Raw genomic sequence first — 17,661 nt, forward strand, 5'->3', positions numbered from 1 at the left:
GCACAGACTTTATCATAAGCAAAGCACAATTAAATCTGGAGCGTGCCATTGCATTTGGAATTCTCCAAGGTGCCTAAAACCTTAGTTAAATTGGTATCTCAACTTTTTCAAGAGAGATCTGCTCTTCAGTGTGTATGGGTGTTATTCACATAGCATTCTTAGAAATTTTCCTAGTGCTCTAGGTTTCTGAAAATACTTTATGAAGCAGTCTTGTCCTGCTGCAAGGAAAACCTTCTGAACTAAAAATTGGATGTAAATTGTTAATGCAGTTTCTGTGAAAAAGTGACCAGACAAAGCAACAGGTTTGGGCACCAGATTTCTAAGTCCCCACCAAACTATCAGCTCACGAAAACCTTCAGGGATTCCTGTCACTTTCAAGCAATGGACCTACTGAGTTGCGAGCGTTCAACACTTGTGAATACAGAGCACACGTTCTCTGCTTTGACTTTTCTTCTACATCTTGATTCAATGGCACATGTTGGAGCCCTTCCAAAACAAGAAAGCATTTGGGAAATAAAACTACTGCATCTGTTCACCACAGAAGCTTTTCTGTCTGTAAAACCGTACAGAAATGTTCTGTATTGGAATTTCAAGACATTTCAGTCACTCACCTCTAAACATAACATCAGCATCAAGCTCTGAAAGTTGGTGAAAATTGATGGATTTGACAAGAGGCATACTTACTCCTAATGAGTTAAAACACAGTGTTTTGGGTGCTTCAAATTTGAATGCAAACACTGGAAGTAAAAATTTTAGCTGAAATTCTGCTAATGAATCAACTAGTACTCCAGTATTTTCATTATATGAATAAGCTTCTGACAGTCAAATTTCCATTTTCATTAGTCCTATTTATTTCCAGCAAAATGGAAAGGCCAAACAACACAAGAGATGGCATGAAGGAATAAACAAACACATTTTTAAGAGATTTCTGTTTTCTTGATTGTGATTACTTAAATACCTCAGAAGCACATATTTCTATAGCATTTATTAACAATATCATTTTAGATCTGTTTTTTGAAAATTTCTCTTGCTCTTATAATATGGTATGTACTTTCTTTCAATCCTGGTAAGCCATCATTCCTTTTGTTTAGAAAAACCCTTTGAAAAAAGTCAACCATTCTTGTCCAGGAGACAACTCTTTTTTCTTAGTAAGTGCCTGGACTCACCTTTACTCAATATCTGTTTAGCTGAAGCAGAATGAAAGCAAAGTGGAACATCACCCCCTCAAAATCACACTCCTCAGTCTTACCTATTGCCCCTCTGTTGTTCATGCAATCAGTTCTTTGCTCACCAGTGTGCCCTTGTTTTTCTCTATGTGCACTTATCTCAAAACCTTCTCTCTCCCTTAATATCTTCCTTGGTATTTGCTTTAATCATTACAGAGATCTTACGAACTTCCCACCACGTACACTATACACATCTACTCTTAACAGGAACAGCCCTTCCCAACTGACTTGTACCAAACTCTCCCCATCCACCATTCTTTCCACCCTCAAACTCTCTCAATTCACTCCAAAAACATTTTGTTCAACTCCTATTCCCTAAAAGGCATTCTGCAGCCAGCTCTCCATATAGAAAAAAATAATTTGACTCTAATCTTGCAACCTTCTAGAGAGAGCATTCTTTGCTACTTTTCTTTCTCAGGTAAAAGGGAAAAGAATACTGACCACTTTATTCTCTGCATTATGCGAGTTTTACTCTAAAACTTAACTAGAGAAGTTTATACAGCTGTCCCTCTCCACCAAAGTCCAACCAGTCCTCAAATGAGATACCAGACTGACAGTCCCCCAGAGAAATGCATAAACATTACTGCTGCATGAGAGTTTAGCTTTTGCATTTGCCTGCAACAGTGACTCCCATTTCTGTTCACCTAGATTTTTTAAATTAAAAACTATGCATAAGTGCACCTGGAAGCTTGTTCATCCACCCTACACTATTTGGTTAACTTCAGCATTCTTACTTTGCCCATTCTGGGTGACTGGCTACTGTCTCATTGATCAAGCTGCTTGTGACTTGAATCATGTGAACGCTCTCTTGATGTACCTAAATTGAATATAGAGAGGAAAAATGTTATCTAATGCAAACTAGAAGTCTTTCTACATTCAGAGAGGCTTTCTTTTTCTTTTTTTTTTTTTTCTTCTGCAGGTTGGGGGGAGGTGACCAGTCTGTATATTTAACAAATAATTCTTCCAATGCAGACAACCCATTATGAAGAATGAAGTGCCCTTAACCCAAAAAAGCAGACAACACAATAATCACCAGTCTGTTCTGACAATTTTGGTCTCACACACTGTGTTTCCAGCCAATGAAAATTTAAACCTTACCTCATCAGTGGAAAAAATTCTAACAATACAGCAGTGCTGTCAAGGGAAGTACTAAAATACAAAGCACAGTTGCAGACACATCTTTTTAAGCCATGGATCAAAGAAGTGTAAAAACCAAATAATGCTCAGCTCTAACATGACCAACCATGCTATGAAGTGCCTCATCAAATTAATACTTCAATAAGAATGATAAAAGACACCTTTTATAAATATCTTCATTTTCTTTTTCTGAATATAAGAAGCTTTAGGCAGGTATGTTTGCACAACTTTTAAAGTTACAAATTTTAAGTACTCAACATTATAAAAGCCTACATTTTGGAAAAAGGAGACTGACATCAGAACTCACTGATTTTTTTTGTTGAGTAACTCTATTCAAGTCAAACATTCAATCTCCATTGACTGTTTCAAGTATGAACACAGCTCAATCAAAAAAAAAAAAGGGGGGGGGGGGAAAAGTACATGAGTGACCTCTTCTGGTGAGCAAAAAAAACCCCCAACCATAAATCAAAAAATCAGTTTCCGAGAACACCTGATCATGAATCTCAGCACATTTAAACTCAGAACAGGATACCATGAGGTTATTACAGGCAATTACACAAACAAATTGACAAATACACCTTAAGCATTTTGCAAATACGTTTCCAATGCAAGGTAAATTAAAAAGAAAAAATTCTAAGTGGTTCTACTGTTGACAAGAAAAGGGGAACAGGATGAAAAACAAATCTGTTCCTGTAATATATAACCTAGTAATTCTTTTACTAGAATAAAATTTGTATTTACAAGTGTCTAAATATTAGTTTTGTCATATATGTAGATAAACATATAAATACAGATAAATATAAATATATAGATTTTTATATATAAGTAGTCTTGGAATGGTTCAATTACAGAGCATTTAGTTGCTAAATTTTTCAAAAAATTCTTTAAGCTACACAATTTTGCATAAATATCAGTAACTTTAATTCAGCACTTAAAATGAGCTCTATGATTACATTCCTTAGTGCACTGTACCTTTGCAGTAAGCAGCAGGGCTAGCAGGAGGGTTCCTATCACTAGCAAAAATATTATGAAAATGCTGATTATTTTATCTAGCATTTTCTCCAACCACACGATCATCTGTGCAGAAAAAAAAGAAAAAAAAATCATAGCATATAAATAAATCTTTAATGAAAGCAATGCTATATGCTATATGACAGTACTGTTATCTTTATTTACAATCACAGTGCAAAATCAGGCTCTAATCAAACAGCATTTATGCCCAAGCTTGGAGATGAACAAATAACAAGCGATGTTAGCATGATTAAGGTCATGGTATGATATGTGATTTTGCAAATGACATTTACACATCACCACAAGACACAGCAAGCTCTCTGCGAAGCAAGCAATAACTCAACATTTACTTACTAAAGAAACTAGCATTCACATCAGCTATGAACCTAGAAATTTGTCTTTGTTTCTTGTCCTTCAGCAACTCAGAAACTTACAGATACCATCTGCACAGGAGCTGGAAGCTATCAAGGTATACTGTAAAATACAACCATGACTTTCAAATTTGAATAGCTAATAGCCACCTAAACAACAAATGAGGTATTTCTGCAAGTAACCAGATTTCTAAAGTTGCTCATCATATTGTGAACTGGAATGGGGCTGGAGGTCTTCTAAATTATTGAAGATCAGGCTAATTACTCAGCTCTGACTATTTCTATCCACTTGCAATCTCAAAAGGATGCTCAGTATTAAACACGCATCAGTTTCACCTACTAATACAGGAAACAGGCTTGTATGTTGTTCTGTCAGTTTATGGAAAGGCTCATTCTATATATGTCCACAACAAATAGTGACACCACTTAAGAGTAGAGAAATTATGATAAGGTAATTCAAAACAGTAAAACTCCTCAGCAATGCAACTATGCAGAGTGCTCTAGGATAGTGCAAGCTGAGCTTTATCTCATACACAAATTGACTGTTTACATAAAAAGGTGTGAAAGCCCATGCAAGTACGACCAAATAAATTCTTATAACTTCTGTGGTTCAAATACCAAAGCTATCTACTCCATCTGGCATTATTATAGGAAAAAGCAGCAGAAGAACAGCTGTAAAATTTGTCTTTTAAGAGTACTGAGGTCAAAGCCAATGTGCAGTAGATGAAAGTATTTCCAAGTGAGTAGAAGTTAAGTATTCAATGATTGGGCTGATAACCTTTTAGTTAGAAAACTTACAAAACTACTAATATGCTTGCTCATGGTTTACATTTGTTCTTTCTTCATTATTTACCCCATCCCTACACATGAAATTGGCCCTGGAACGGATATCTTCTACAGACTACTGTGTGATAACTGAGTTAGTTAACACTGAAGTTCCATCTGCTATTTGAAACAAAAGTAAGGATTTTATTATTATTATTATTATTATTATTTTTATACTTTTTTGTGCTCCTCCTGTAGCATCTGAGCAGGTAATGTACATTAAGCAATTACTTTTAAACTTCAAGTTCTTTTACAACCAGCTCCTTGTTTGATCTAAATTAACACAAGGATTATATTCAGCATTTTCAAACTGTTGTTCTAAATGATGAAGAAAGCTGGAAGGAAAGTAAAATCCTTTTAAAAGAAACAAGTGTTGAGCCAGCAAGTTTTTGTAACAAAATCTGCACTATATTATGACCTGCAGAAAGGAATTCAGGTAAATTGAAAGAAATTTACGAAATCTTTTGTCTTAGATATTTTCAATATTTTTCAGCATTAATGAATTTCAGCCATCAGAAATGCCTTGCCAGTGCTACAGGGAGGTTACCTGTCTGCAACAGCACTGCTGCTTTCTGAAAAAAACTCTGAGTAACCTCTACACGGGGCTGTCACCTCTTTGGAAACAGGACTGGAAACAGGATTTGCTGTGCTCTCCCCAAGCCTCACATACATTCAAGGATTATGCGAGAGAAGCAAGAAATAAAAATCCCTGTTTTAAAGGTCAGAAATCAAAAATATCACAGAAAAAACTGGATGGCCAGGGGATGGAAATTTTATAGCATGGGCTTCAAAATGGTGCTATTAAAATTAAAGCTGCACTTGTTATTTCTTAGCTAACAAAGTTCAAACTAATTGCTATTTACTTTTTAAGTTAGAGATAAAATAAATCTACTAGTTAGTCTTATACAGAGCAACTTAATCAGATTCACTGAACCCAAGAAATTGCAAGTACTGCCAGGTATTTCCAAAAATGCTAGCCTCAATGATTGAGTGGTATCCAACCACTCATGAAATCTCAGTGCAGCTGACACTGGGTGCTTTAGGTGTGTCACCATGGTAGCAATTACTGGAAGATCAAGTTCCAGACCAGGATGAGGACCCTCTCCGAACTGGAACATGACCAACAGGGAATCTTTTACTGACACTGCTTAATGTGGGCTGGAGTACACTGCCACCTACACTGCCACTGAGGTGCAGCTGCAGCACATGTAAAGCCTGAATTACCTTTAATCTAATCAGTAAAGTAATGGCAGCACTGATGTTGTACCGCTACAGGCAGCGGCCTCAGCCATCCAAGCCCAACTTGTGTTTATTGACTTGGGCAGGTAGCCCAAGCAAGCTAGATGAAAGCCAACTCCGGTATGCCTACAGGTACTGCTAGTACATCTCCAACCACAGTCTTAAGGAGACGCAGGTTACACAACTGGTAAAAACAAATCACAGGAGTAGACTGAATTGGATTGAGTACTGTAGAAGTAAAAGCAGTAAGTAAATGTTCACTTAGGGCCATATTTATTCTCTCTCCTTTAATTTGCTCCCTATTAAACCTCCCTTCTTCCCCCTACATGTACCCACAATACTTCCTGAGGAAGCACTCACCTTTGCACGCATGCTAAACAATGCATAGGTGCTATGTTACTGTTAACATCCCCGTGTGCTTGTACTTACCACTGGATCAGGTCCAGACTTCATTCTTACCCCAACCCTGCCAGATCTCCCTTTACAGTCTCCCTGTAAACCATGGGCATGCACACAAAGACAAACATATACCGACTAAATACTAGTCATCAGCCAGAGATCATGAAGTTTTAAATTAAGTTCCAAGCTTCTAATCTAAAAGTTAGTCAACAGCAGGAAGCTGACGCTGCCACAACATCCAAAATTACGCAAAGGTAAAGGAAAGCCAGGCTCCCAAGCTACAGAAGGTCACACTTGCAAAACCAAACTGAAATGTTACTGATTTGTGATAGACCGTCCACAAAAAAACTATCCTCAATTGTCACAGTTTTGAAGGGAAACGTATCAACTTTTGAAAAATTTTTAAAAATTTAGCTCACTGTAGAAAAAAAAGGGTCTTAAGATAAGTTGCATTCTGTTCAAATACTTCTCAATAATTTGCAAGTTCTCCCCGCTTTCAGCTTTTGGGTGATGATATAAACCATATTACACTGAGCTGTAAAAGAACTACAACTCATGCTTACCAGGAATCCTACTATCTAGACAAGTTCTCCACGTTATGCATTAAGATACGTCACCTATGAATTCATATTTTCATGTTCCACACTGCATAGCCATCACAACACTAGTTTTTCTAGTATGTTTTAACTACTGCATTACCCACACAGTGAAGCATACCCAGACATCTACTTAATTTTCAATTAAATCTACATGCAATTATCAAAAAGGACTAGTTTTTTTTTTTCTTCTGACAGCTTCACTATCAGTATTTTTTCCAAGACACTTCTTAAACTTCTTGACATTTCCCTTTAGTTCAGTTAATATTTGAGGATATTATCTTAGTAATATCATCTGATGAGAATAAGCCTGTTATGAGGACACATCTCAGGGTTATGTTGAAATGAGTCAGATGAGTAGTTACAGAGAACAGTCTATGAGGTCTCAAGTCTATTTGTATCAGTATCCCTCCAACAGCAACAGCAGAATTCAGCAATCCTTTCTAAAGACTCCTGCCATAGTGTTACAAAGAACAAATGCTAGCCCAACTGAACCTATTCTGTATTTTGGGCTACATATACCATGTTGAACTATGTAATTATTTACTGTTCTTGTCTGGAAAAAAAAAAAAGTTTCAGGCAGCTCTGACAGAAGCTCTTAGAACAGAAAGAAAAAAAAAATGTTTATCACTAGCAGTCATAAGCAACCATCATTTCAAACTCTGCTGTCTCTAGGTATTTTTAGTTTCTTGGTGAATTATCAGAAATTTATCTTGGTGTTCTCACAACTACTTCCCTTCAAAGACAGATAAAAAGGAGAAAGGTGAAAGGAAGTGACTTTTTAACTGCATCCAGTGTTCTGTATTACAAATCTCTCCTTTCCTTGCCTCTAGTAGAAGCAAAGAAACTCTACCAGAAGCAAAGAAAAGAAAACAAACCCAAAAAAACAAATCCACAAGAACTTGATACAGTCTGCACAGTACTTTTTTTGCCCTCTCTCCCCCCCCCCCCCCTCTCTCCCCCCCCCTTTTTTTTTTTATCTTGATTATAACAGTACTCTACTTGCTCATGCACAGGAGTCAGCACTGCATGTAACACTAAAGGACTTTGAGGATCTCTTCCTATGAAACTAAAATAAAACAACAGCTTTCAAAAATAGCCCCTAGGACCTTATAAAAAAAAAAAAAATCTGTTAAGAAACTATATCCACTGGGTTTTGCCCAATAATTCAAATCTCTAAACTAAAAATAAAATCCAGACATTTCAGAGTTCAAATCAACTACAATGAAATTATCTTTGCAAAGTATCAATTTTAAGGAAGAAATTTATCTACATACGTTAACTTTCAAACAAGCAAATGGCAAAGTCAGAGCCAGAAAATTAGTAGTTGAGACTGAACTAAAACCTGTGGCTCACTGAACTCAGCGCTTCACCTAAACTGTGCTAACAAACCAATACTAAAAAACCAATAACAAACCAATAATAAAAAAAAATTATGAAGGGTTACAGTTGCACATGTTTACTGATTTTCACTCACATAGCACAAACATTTCAAAGTCAGGAAATAAAAATATAATTTTAAAACAACCAAACTATATTCAAGGGCAAAAGACTATACTAAATTTCTTCTTTTAGTGGACAATTACAACTGAATCATAAAGCAAGCAACTCTATCCTCTTGTTCAGAGAAAGCCCCCCATCATATAATCCTGAGTTCTCTGATTAAGTACTGAATATCAAATTTTCCAAAATCATTAGAGCTGTACAGCCTGGACACTACACGCAGCATTATTTCCCATCTGCCACACACAGCAGACACCAGCTGAGCAGCCCCATTTCATTGTTTACAAGAACATTTTAGAGAGTTGTGCCAGTGTCTCCGTGGCCTGCGTGCTCCACTCTGTTCCGCTTGCTTTCAACAGCATTCAGAGGTGTTTTTCTCAATGTGCCAGGCAGATCAATGGTTTGGATTGTAATAGCTACTGAATGGAAAGGATGGGTTGTGGCTCATAAAAACCACAGTAACCATTCTGACTCTCCCGCTAATACTGAAGAGGTAAGTGAGGATAAAAGGTGCTGCTGGGAGCATAACCCATTTCCAGATATGATATTTGATTGTTTCTCTTTCACTTACTGACTTGGTTCTCATATACTTTATCACATACTAGATTTTAATCTTCAAAACGCTGAGGTCCTGCAGATGTACACGTGCTAGAGGCACCCCCCTCCAGCTCTGTGCTTGCCTGAAGCAATGACACAATGACCGAGGCTCAGAGAGATACCACCGCACTGAGGAGTGGTCCGGGCTTCAGCCCGGTATGAGGCCAAACATGGACTGAATCAGTTTTAACTTCTCTTGGGATGACAGTTCCCCAAAGAACAACAGTTAATCCTAGATGACTAAGATGAACCATGGGAACTGAGGAGTACATTTCTTATAAAACAGATCACACACTTTTGAAAGCAACACAGAAGAAACAGAAAAAGAAAGAAAAATATTTTAGCTATACTAACTGCTTTAATATTTCTTTTTTTTTTTTTTTTTTACTAGCCCTCACTTACCTTAAGACTGCTGTTAGATTCAGCAGTGCTGAGACCATGAGTATTCTTATTTCAGCCCGGCTACACTGAATCCCACTGCGTATACAGGCCAGTTTGACACTTCTAAAGTACAAGATTAACAGCACTGACTGAAACCAGTCAATGCGCTACCTGCAAGCACTTACATTCCTGGCTTTACAACTGTGCTTCACCCTCACCCTTCCCATGTTGATTCAGTTACCTGATGCTTTCTCTGAGCAGAGAACATCTCTCCAGTCCAGGAGAGAACTGGTTTTGTTATGCATACAAGTGTGGACCAGGTGGAGACAACTGTTCTTAATAGAAGTGCCACTAAATCAAACTACTGCTTGAAAGGCTAATACAAAACATTTAACTATGTGCATTCATTTTAGTAGAAGACAAGAGATCAGGTAGAGAGTTATATGACCTTCAGTAGCTTATATCAAGAGCTGGAAAACAGACACTTGGGAGAGAAAACTAAGAAGCAAGGCATGTTAAGGAGTGCTCATGCTGAAAAAAAAAACCTCCCCAAAACCACAGAATCCATTAGTTGGAAATCACAATTTTTCTGTTTATTTACCTTCTTATTAAGCCAGTGCCACAGCTTGTCAGTGGCAGGGGGAGATGGAAGAAAAGGGAAAAAAAGACAAGAACACAGTGGAAAAATTATTGAAAATACAGTAATAGAAAGGGGAAAAAAAAAAAAAAAGCAGTGAGAGGCAGGCAAAGTCATCCACAGAATGAAAATGAAATTGTTCCAGACACAAAGGTAAATTGCAATAGGAAGAAAAGACTTCTAACTTCTAACACAAGAATCTAGATTTTACTATTAACATGCACTTTTTGAAACAACAAGGGATATAACAAATAAGAACAACTTTAATGATATCAACAGAGCTATCAGCATAATCTAAGCAATTACAGTTTAATCACACTGGGAGCTAACATTTCAGACTTCAGAGCAGGACTTATAAAAGTTCTCCAAGAAGGGCACTTTACTGAAAACACCGAAACTTAGCATGAGTTACTTTTTCATTGCGTTCCCATTCAGGCAGTTTCCTATGTATTTCAAAACACTGGGTTATGTCAACTACTGGCAAACAAATTTTGTATTTTTTTTTTTTTTAGTACCACATTCATATCACAACATTCAAATTCAATGGCACAACATCAAATATGTAATTAAACCTGCTATACACACAACAGCAAATCGTAGGTCAAATAAATGTATGACTTTAATATAATTTTATTGGTTGTGCAGAAGGCTCTCTGCACTTCTCAACAATCAATTTCTGCTTTTGTACTACAGTTATTTTTCCTTACTAATTCTCACTCATACTGCTCAAGTACACTCATTTTAGGACCTAGTTTATGCAGGACTATATTTTTAATTCTAGCCATTAGTAATCAGTTAGCAGCATAATCACAACAGTGAAAAGCTTTAACATTATTAATCTGTGTGAGAGGTTAAGATCAAGTAAGTGAAGTTGTGTTTCTCCCTGAAAACAAGATCATTGAATGCTCAATAAATCTAGTGTTTTCACCAGTTGCCTGAAATTACATTAGCTCCAAATGAAAACAAAATGTAAGAACACCTCAAATTAAAAAAAATCTGCCAGAAGCAGATTTACAAAGAAACATGAACATCAGGAAACATGAAAATAAAGTACGTCACAAAGCACCCAGTTTTACTAGCTTTTACTACTCATGGAAAGAATCACAGTAATGGAAAACAATGACAAAGCTTCAAAAGCCTCAAATTGAGACTGTAGAATTTGTTTCTATTTTACCTCTTCATCTATAGAATAATTTACCAGTGAAAAAAGGTAAAGTTGTTTACTGATTCAACAACACAGTTTTGCCTTTAACTTTGCTTCTGCGTATTAAAATCCCATATACATTAGGTTCATTTTGGAAAAAACCATAGATCTCATGGCTGTATTTCTCCATTTTGCAACTCCAATACAACAAAAGCTGGATCTGAGCCTGAAATTTTGGTAGAATGGGAAAGGAAGTATTGGGTATTTCTGCTACAATTTCAGCCTCCTGGCACTGGAGGATAAATACAATAACTAGGAAATAACATTATATGTCAGCTATAACTTTATTATTATCATTAATGTTTAAGACAAAATCTGGGAGGCTCTACCTGGTATCTTACCAATACTGACGTTTAAGCCGTTCTACAAATGTCATCGACACACATTTAAAAAATAGGTTATGGCTTAATACTCATCTTCAAGTAATCAAAGATTAATAATGCTATAGCCACTTTCCAAGTAATTATTGCAAAACTATTTATGTAAGATGTTACATGTCTATGGAAGTATTTCCTGGAATAATATACGCACTGGTAGAGATTCTGCCCATTTTCTGTGCTTGCTTTAACTATGTGCTAAAGTTGGTATCAGAAGAAACCAACCTTGACTTTACCCAAAATCCAAACAATCTATTACAGCTCTCCACATACAAAATTCCAGAATACTATACCTAGAAAAAGCATTTAACTACTTGATTCACTGAAGTCTGCATGCAACATACTAGCATATTGTAATTAATGAAAGTCTACTGCATGCCGCTGAGTAACTGCTTGTGTTGCTGAACTCACTTGCAAACTCTCATCAAAATAAAACTATGGTCACCATAGTAAAAGACAACAGTCTTTTAAAAAAATAAATTTCAGTTAAGCAAATTATTAGTTCTTGACTGTTGATAAGAACATGCATGATACCATATCTATTAAGTTTTAAGATGACGTGATGGATGACAACAGAAATGGCCCTACTCTTTCCTCCAGGAAGTCTCTCATATCTGAACTGTTGTGTCTGCTGGCTCCATGGGGCAAATGCACCACCATCAGGGACTACAGAATACAGTAAGAACACCCTATTTCCATAGTCCATATTTTGGACTTGACCCACTGTTGATAAAGAAAATGAAAAGCAATGCCCTTCTTTCTTTCCTCTTGATCAGAACTTTTCTTCAGTTCCAATTTGCCTGCATTTCCAAGATAACCAGAGGTTGAACAACAGTTCTTTTCTTACTGTTTTTATTTAAGAAACAGACATAATCAGTAAAGCTCAAAGATTCACACACATGAGTAGTACTCTCCTGTAATTCCTCCCAATGGCTTATTTTCCAGACCAGTTACACTAGCCTCCTGAACTTTGTTTGAGAGAAAAAGACATGCCGCTCTAAGGTGTCTTCCTCATCCCGACTACCTTTTACTCAAAGCTGGAACTATTTAATAGGGCACATCACTTTAGAAAGAGCAGGTAGTACAACTAGATACTTGTGTGAAACAACCTTGGTCATAGCTTGTTGTATTTAGCTCAGAGCCTCCATACATCCTGATGCTGAGATTCAGCCTCCAATTAACTCAGTATACAAGAAACAAAACTAAACAAAGAAAAAAAAAAAAAAAACCACAATGCAACACTATTTCAGCTCCCAGGAAAATAAAGTACAAATAAAATATTTAAAAATTAAACATCTAATTGCAAAGGAAATGACCCTTCAATCTTGGTTTCTTCACGTACACACATAAAAGGTAAGCTCTTAACAATTTACTCCATTAATTTCTATTTTGTGTTTGCATGTTTTTACCTCCTCTTCAACAGCACTGACTGAAGCCAAAATAGTAATCCAATTTTTATACAGCTCACTCGTCCTTTCTAAAAAATCTTGCAAGGATGTCAGTTTTATTCCTCTCCTTTTCCTGTCCCCACAAAAATCACAATTGCCAATATCCTATGACATTGCTTCCCAAATTCTCAGAGATAAGATGCATCCATGATCCTACAATGCACAGAGTAAGCAAAACCAGTAGAACTTAAAAGATATGAAAGCATTAGTGTGACGAGCATTGGAAGACCACATATAATTCCTGACACCCATGATAAAGCCAGGTGAACTGTAATTAGAGTGGGCACAAACGAGGACAACAGAATTATGTAGAGTATCAAGTGTCTGTCTTATAAAGGCTAGAAGAGCTTGAATTGCTTTAATACACCCAGCAGAGACTGAATATTACTGTCATCTAAAAAATGGGAGACAGAGGGGAGATGTAGAAATTAATTAGGCCACTCTGTTCTTTTGCTTAGACAAGTATAACATGAATATACACTGACCTTAAATACATTTAAGCTGAGGAGTGGGAAGTTCTGCTACACATTATGACAAAAGCCCTACCTTCTTTAAGGTAGGGGAATTAGAAAGGATACCATATCATACATTTATGAAATACAAGGATACCAAACTTGACAACTCATGAAATACAATACGTATGATATTGTGTCTAGGGAAACTTCTCCATTACAAAACAAAAGTTTTTAATGAAAAGCTTTGTATAATATGCTAATACTTCCCATTACCTCTGGAAACCCCCTTTATTTTGTTCATAACTGAATTCTGAAAGGCTTTTCCTTTTTCAAATTCTTCCTCAATGACTCCATGAAATTGTTACTTATTTCCTACAGCCATTTCAACACTTCTGTTGACCTTTTGACATTCATTCACTCATTAGGTGTGGGCTTAAGCTCTTCCCTTTCCTATAGGAATTCAGAGCTATAAACTACAGACGGATCTGACAAGGTACAGATGCTCTGATAAATGTACTTGCAGGGTTCAGCTCTTCAGTTACACAAACTCTGAGGTAACTGCTTTTTCTAAAGCAGAGAGTACTTCAACAACAGTTACAGAAAGCACATTCTTACATACTGGCATAGCTATTACAAACAAAATCTATCACGTTAAGTCAAAACTTACTGAACAGAGAAGCTTTCATAAATTTTATGGAGCTTCTCAACTCTGCAATTTGCGATGCAAATGTGGGTCCATTTTGAGAGGGGGAGAAGGAAGGGGAGCACAGAAGCCTTACTCTACAGCATTTCCCAAATACCTTATCTCACATATTTCTTCTCTTAGAGAGGGAAACCTCGCTTCTGTACCACCATGTCACTGTGTTCAACATCTATACTTTCACACAGCATAAATGAACATGTTCAAACTAGCTCAGGCCATACTTACAGAATAAAATAGGTTGCTTTTTAAATTAAGTTTTCACAGCAGAAGTGGGAACATCTCATCCTTCAGATTAAAGCTCATTAAATTTAACTTCAAAATCTCTGTAATCGGGTAAGGCGACTCAACTATGAGAAGTCTGCCTTACTCAGACAAGGAATCTTCTAAAGCTAACTCAGCATTTTTAAAAAGTGACTTCTGTCAAGTTTTGCACGTAATCATTTAACAAAGTTTAAACATCTACTTAAGTGTGAACAGTGACAGAAGAGACATGGTTTAAAATACATCATAAAACAGATACAGTTTTACATGAGAGACATGTCCATTAGTGACAGACATTTTAGAATTAAAGCATCTCAGCATACAGTGAACAGAGAATAAAACAAACTTTCAGGTTGCTTAAGGGAATATGTAGAAATACCTTACTGTCAAGCTTCAGCATAACTCTTCCAAGCCCTCTGATGGGCCATGGAGCAAGAGCTTCCTGACGTTCCTTCACAAAATTTTCAACAAGTTGCCACCAACTTTTGCAATGGTTTGCCATGAAGTTCAAAACTCCAAAATGAACTACGAGTTTTTTAAGTGCCCAAGCTGTAACCACAAGAAAGAAAGAAAGTATTAGAGATTTCAGAGGAGCACCACAAGACTACACAACTATTCCATTCTGAAATACCTATAAAAAAAGAAAGAAAAAGATTCTTGAGTTTTATTTCCCATTAGAAACCACTTGCAGAATTCTGAAGTGGTTTTAGTACTAATCTCCTCATTTGCTTTACAGCTGTGCTTGTCCACATGGAGCTTAGATGGCAGCAGAAGAAAGGTGCCTGCACGCTGCCCAATGATGCAGCTAACAGACCTGAGCAAGGCCCGAGATAAGCAGGTGCTGTTCCATGATTCCAGTACAGTGGATTTATCACATCTTTACACAAACACCATGCCAGACAACTATACGTAAAATACCACATTCAGAACAGTGTGTTACACATAAAAGAAAATTTCCAGCCTCAATTCTTAATTTTTAGGCCTTCTATACTGTTAAAGCTGTATCTTTCCTTTAAGGACTGATAGCATATCATGCCTAATTTCACAGTAGTGTTCATTTAAACCTTCAACTGAAGTACAACTGCTGATTAATCTTATTTTTAAACATCAAAAACATTATTTTGAGATCAGTTTTTATCTTGGCTTGAAGATGATCACACAAAGATTCAGAGAAATCCATACTGCTCCTCAAAACCAGACAACAGAAGTAATATTTGCAACTTTTTTCCCTTGAAAAGGAAGCATTTTGCTACCACAAACAGCTGTTCTCCAACACTCCTAACATATATCCACTGTAAAATAAAGAGCTTCTTAACAACACTAGAAATGTCTAGCATTACAGTTACGGAAATAAAAGCTTGTGTCTGTGTACCTGCCATGAAATAAAGCCCAGAGACTTTTGCATAAGGCTTATGGTTCCAGTTCTTTGGTGGCACTGTTGTCCCTCACTTACTGAGTCTATGGGCAAAACTTGTGAAACATAATCAGGAATGTAAAAGCAAAAAAGCAGGATACATATGAAACTTTCCTTTGAAGCTCACAGACCTTTAATAGTCATGAAATATTGCCATATTCTTTTTTTATTCAACTAAACGTTACACCACTCAAACTACCTATCTTCTCATCACTGAAAAGAAGAAAAGTGAGCAATCTTCCCAAGCCACGAGCAAATTTAACATCAGAACAGAGGAGTTAATTAATTCACATTATAAACAAAGATGTGTATAGCAACTGATTTTACTACAGTATTGATACAAACATGCCAGCCACAAAAACATCATTACAAGATACATCAGCTTAAAGGATCATAGTTACTATGTGCAGCAGTAACAAACTGAGAAGTCTCGCAACCCAGTCCTGCCATGAACTGCTGCTACATAAACCTCTAAACAAAACTATACATTCCCCAAATACTGAAAACTATGGTTCTAAAGGAAAACAAAGGTAAACTATCAGCAATGGAATCACACAAATCTCTTAACTTCCCCCTATTTTTTTTTTAACTGGAATTTAGTAACAGTGAACATCACATCTAGATCAAAAGTTACAGTTGGTGTTAAAAACCCTACTTACACAGTAAGTAACTTTCTGTGAAAACACCAGCAGCACTCCTCTAATTATATCGTATCTATAGCAACATATGATACAGGATTCCCCATCATTACATTCAGTTTTATTTTTAATAAAACTTTTTTTTTTTATTATGAAAGACTATTCTCCAAACTATATTAATTACTTACTGGCATATATCAACACCACAGTAATTCCCTCATCCTCAAAAATTCACATCACACTTCTACTTGGAGACATGTAAAATGACATATATAGCCGAAAAGGTTAACTTTTAATACTCATAGGATATTTATCAAAGTTCCACAAGATCCTACTACATGTAAGCCACTACTGTAATAGCTGACGTTCGGAGAGCTCACCCAACAATTTGCTGCTATTTGGTTTACTTACCTTCTAGCACCACCATGTGGTAAACATGCGATTTAGTCTCTTGAAGAAATAGAATCATCTAAGAATCTTTCTACTAAAGATCATCCTGTGCCTGGGCCAGCATCTAACTTGCCGGCTGAAGTTTTGTATCATGAAATACAACTCATGGTGAATACACAAACTGCTGCTCAGCAAAATGGGGCAAGCTTGCATCTTACATTTTACAAGGTGAACAACATACCTGAAACGGCATTCTAAACTTCTGCTATTATTTAAAAACAAGTGTGGTGTACACTTACTGTAAAGGTGATGCCAGGAGATGCTACAGTCAACCACACAGCTGTAATTACATTAGCTTAAAATGAAGCAAGAGAGGAAAAGCTAAAGGAGGGTTGTTATTAGAAAGCTGTGAAGAAAAGACCTGAAGACAAAAATAAAACTAAAAAACAGGATGCAACAGAACAAGCAAGAAAATAAATCAAAGATCTTAAAAAGAAACAATAACAGGTTTCTCAAGCTCACTGAACAAAATGCTACAGGTGTTCCACAAATTGGTTTAATGCTTAGCTTTTGAATTCAAAAGTCATTTTTCATTTTATGGTATAATTTTTCCACCCTTTATGTTAAGCAATTTTAAAAGATCATCCTAGTCTACTGAACTACAAATGCATTCGAGGAAAAATGTTAATAGCATCAATATACTTCTAACAATCTAAATGCTACTTCATGTAAGTCCTGTCTACCAGTATAAGGAACTGTAGTGAAATCAACACCTTTCTATACAAGGTTTATGGGGTGGGGGTTTTTTGGGGAGGAGTGTTGGTTTGGGGTTTTTTTGTTTGTTTGGGG

The 17,661-nt window shown here is 36.4% G+C and overlaps 1 protein-coding gene across 1 annotated transcript in view; it reads right to left on the minus strand.

Annotated features, from left to right (window-relative positions):
* Positions 1-16,849, minus strand: part of TMEM245 (transmembrane protein 245) — a 51,398-nt gene extending 34,549 nt beyond the window's left edge. Inside the window, exons 1-5 of the mRNA XM_010165306.2 lie at positions 16,834-16,849; positions 14,750-14,919; positions 9,887-9,910; positions 3,336-3,440; positions 1,961-2,043 (exon numbers count right to left, since the gene is read on the minus strand). Coding sequence (XP_010163608.2) covers positions 1,961-2,043; positions 3,336-3,440; positions 9,887-9,910; positions 14,750-14,919; positions 16,834-16,849 — 398 coding nt within the window. The remainder of the gene's footprint in view (positions 1-1,960; positions 2,044-3,335; positions 3,441-9,886; positions 9,911-14,749; positions 14,920-16,833) is intronic.
* Positions 16,850-17,661: the final 812 nt, after the last annotated feature.

This window comes from Antrostomus carolinensis, unplaced genomic scaffold (assembly GCF_000700745.2).
Source record: "Antrostomus carolinensis isolate BGI_N321 unplaced genomic scaffold, ASM70074v2 scaffold4133, whole genome shotgun sequence".
Taxonomy (NCBI): domain Eukaryota; kingdom Metazoa; phylum Chordata; class Aves; order Caprimulgiformes; family Caprimulgidae; genus Antrostomus; species Antrostomus carolinensis.